The sequence below is a fragment of the Lupinus angustifolius genome, chromosome LG14, assembly GCF_001865875.1.
Source record: "Lupinus angustifolius cultivar Tanjil chromosome LG14, LupAngTanjil_v1.0, whole genome shotgun sequence".
Lineage (NCBI taxonomy): Eukaryota > Viridiplantae > Streptophyta > Magnoliopsida > Fabales > Fabaceae > Lupinus > Lupinus angustifolius.
In genome coordinates, this window is record NC_032022.1 from 13,397,311 (window position 1) to 13,401,127 (window position 3,817).

At 33.5% G+C, this 3,817-nt stretch overlaps 1 protein-coding gene across 1 annotated transcript; it reads left to right on the forward strand.

Moving 5' to 3' along the window:
• Window positions 1,787-2,974, forward strand: LOC109326286 (NDR1/HIN1-Like protein 3-like). The gene is made up of 2 exons (XM_019558989.1): window positions 1,787-2,663; window positions 2,700-2,974. The coding sequence occupies exon 1, from the start codon at window positions 1,899-1,901 to the stop codon at window positions 2,649-2,651; it is 753 nt and encodes a 250-aa protein (XP_019414534.1). The 5' UTR covers window positions 1,787-1,898; the 3' UTR covers window positions 2,652-2,663; window positions 2,700-2,974.

The window sequence follows — 3,817 nt, forward strand, 5'->3', positions numbered from 1 at the left end:
GTGTAAAGTTTTTTATTAGCACATCATCCACAATTGATTTGTAATACTTTTGTTTGAAAGTCAATGATAATCATTAACATATAAATGATAAAAATCTACTAATAGTGTAAAAAACACTTACACTATCAGTATATAGATATTAAGTCGTTAAGATATATCATTTTTATAAACGAATATATTAATCATTGATGTAAGTACACGGCATTCATTTATTACCCATGTAACTCAAACAAAAACCTTTATGATAATCATTGTGTCATAATAATGGAATTTCAAAATGTTAGATGATTTACTTTTATTTTCAATACAATAATTCAATCTTAGTTTTATTAGAAATCGACTAAATAGATTTACTTTTGGTGTGAAGTGATAACTATATAAATCACATTAAATAAGAAATACAAATAATTAATTAGAACAATTAAAATATTTTAAATATTAAATATATCATTTGTAAAAATATCTATTTTGAAATTGCACTACTAGTAATATAAATGAAGTTTTTTTGTGGTTATAATTAAGGTATTCTTTCAAGGGTGTGACTCTCCCTCATATTGTGCTAAAAAATTAAATTCATAATCTTTAGCCTAATATGATATTAGCTGATATTGAGTGAAACCTTATGCATGAACATGGATCCTCTCAATTAATGGAGAGGCAAATGGTTGTTTATACATATATTATCAATGATAAAAATGTGATTTCATGATAAACAAAGAGATAAAAATGTTAACACATATTGCTTTTTGTGTATTATTATGTGGTATTTGTCTCTTCATTAATGGAGATGATACTTACTCTAATAGACTAATGTCTCATTAGTACTAATAGAAAGGAAGTTGTTAATATTAAATGTGATAGGAAAGTTCAACATATATATGTGGTGATTAATTTGCCCACAGTATAAATAGAGCTGTCAAACTGGCTGCATAATTAAAGCCTGCTTATTTACGAGACCAGCACATTTTGCTAGGTCCAATATCTTTTTGTTGTATTTTGATATCTTAGTTTTGTAATATCTTTTTGTATTGGGCTGTTGTATGAAAGAAAATTCCCACTTTTACTCATACGGGATTTGATTATAGATATTCTATGTAATTTGAATTTGTTTTTGCCATTAACGGGCTAGCTGTTCTGTTATTGTTCCTTTATGGTTTCTATAGCAAACGTTTTGGATAGAGGAGAGGTGCCATTAGAACTAGAAATTATTAGATATGGTCTCGTATTATATCAATCAGACTACTAGCTCCGTAAAGACTAAAATATCAATTAAGGTTATGATTCCCAGAAATAATATTTGTCGGAAGGAGCAGTTACACATTTAAAAGTGATTAATTCCTTACTCATGGATAAAAAGAACCTTTGGTGATAATAAAAAAAGACCACTAGCTACTAAACATAGTTATGGGCCTCAAGTCTCTATCACGCATGCAAGTAATTTTGGGATAAATAAATACACATAATTTATATATCACCCACCAGGATTTTGTTTCACCATTGATTTTGATCTTCATCATCATACATTTGGACAAAGAATAGAGTCAATCACAAGGTTTAATGCAAATCAAAGTTAAATAATAATCCGAAGAATTTGGGAAAAATAATAATAACACCTCTAAAAATATCTAATTATCTATGTACCTTAAGTCCTATATTTTGACCCTTTAAAGCGGCTCTACTTCAAAATCTAACCCCATGTTGGGATTCCCCATTTTTTTCATTTTTAACTAAAGGCTCACCCTTTTGTCTCTGAATCACACATTTTTAGTGCATACACTAACACCATTGCATTTTCATGTCCCCATGCAAAACTACGTCTAACTCTTCCTCTCCCAATAACTTCTACACATTCCTGCACCTACCCTTTTTCTTATTTGTCTACTCCCACCACTCTCCATATGGAGGAGCGGCTCCCGCCGCCGCCACCACCTCCTCCTCAACCTTACGACACCAATAGCCCTAAACTCCAAATACCCTATATTGGCCCTGGCACCTACGTGGTCCAAGTCCCAAAGGACCAAGTCTACCGTATTCCTCCACCGGAGAATGCTCGAATCGCCGAGAGTTATCGAAACTCTCCGGGGAGGGACAAGAAGAAGTCATGTTGTTGTTGTTTTCTTATTTGTTTAATTGTTTTCATTGCCATTCTTATTATTATCGGAGCCCTAATTGGTGGACTTTTCTCCATTGTATTGAAGCCAAAAAGCCCTAAGTTTTCCATTCAACGTTTTCAACTCAAGAACTCAACACACCCCTTATACAACATCACATTAAAAGTGAACAATCCAAACTCCAAAGTGGGCATAAATTATAAAGAAGGAGGGGACGTTTCCCTTTTGTTAAAGCAAAGAAAGATTGCTTCAGGAGCTTACCCTAGTTTCTATGAAGCCCATGATAGTTCAAAGGAGATTCGATTGGCTTTGAAAGCCTCAAAAGGTGATTTTCCTAAGGAGGTGGATAAAAGCATGAAAAACAAGAAAAAGAAAGTGAATGTCACGTTCACCTTAACCATGAAAGTCCATGCACAAATGAAGATGTGGTCGTTGCGTAGTGGGACAATAACATACAACATTACGTGCAAAGTGAAGGTGGATACGCTGGCCAAGAACACTCGTGTAATTTCTCAACAATGTGAAACTAAACGAGTCTAGTTGTTTGTTTTGGACACTTGAAACTTTCTCCTCATCGTTTTGTCTTTAGATCCCATTTTACAAAAGCTTATAAGGCTATGTACGAGGAAATTATGACAGTTGCTTAGGTTTTTTCTTCTTAATTTCTTCATCCTCGGACTAGGGTTCCATTGAATGATCTCTGAACTTGTATTTAGGACAAAGTGTAGACAGAAGCAGCTGATGTGAACAACACAAGTTTGTTGTTTCCCTTTGTAATTCTTAAATTCACATTTTGTAGATTCAGGCGATGTAAAATTTTCATCTTCTATGTTGTTTTGATTCTAACCCTGTATTAATATGTTTTTATGTATCTCCTCATGAATTTGACCAAAATAGGTTCAATCTAGTTTGTTAGACAAATACTTTGATTAAACTAAAAGAGTATGAGATGTAAAAGGAGTTATAGGGAATGAGAAGTTCCTCATTTCAAAGCTTGCAAGTAGTCTCTCCTTATATGTGTAATTCCTCTCCTTAGAAAAGCTTCAACGGTTGGCAATCATTGGGAATTCCTTAATGATTGGTGAAATATCTCATGATTTTCACACACATGTATGAAACAAATGGTGCAGTGTCATACCTGAATCCATATTTCTGAATGTGCTCCTTTGATCTACGTTTCTGAAAGAGGTTTTGTGGTATGATGACCTTCCCTAACCAAATCCCTGATTCCTCTTGGAAATTGCGTTTTCACTCTAATTGGGAGAGGAGAAAACTGAATTTGATTTGGTGTGTTAGGGACCATAATCTTCCTTATGGGTTAACTTATAGGGTTCCCATTATCCCATATGGGTTAACCTGATGGGTATTTACCCATTAAGCACATATCCGTTATCAAATTTTAGAAATCTAAGGGGTGCCACTAATTAGATCACTTATAATGTAACCCCGAAAATAAATAGTTAATATCATTGTATCAAATGTATGATGTCCACCTTAAATAGAAATTATAAATTTCTAACAAGCTCCCACTTGGGCTTCATATCTTCCTGAAACAATTATATCATAGGTTCTTTAGGCGCGCATCTGTATGCTATTTACATTTAGATTTCACCTTAATACAATCTGGTCCATTTCATATATCAACTATGGAACCACCACAACTTTCATCACATTTAAGTGTGACTCGACCACGATGATCACCATAT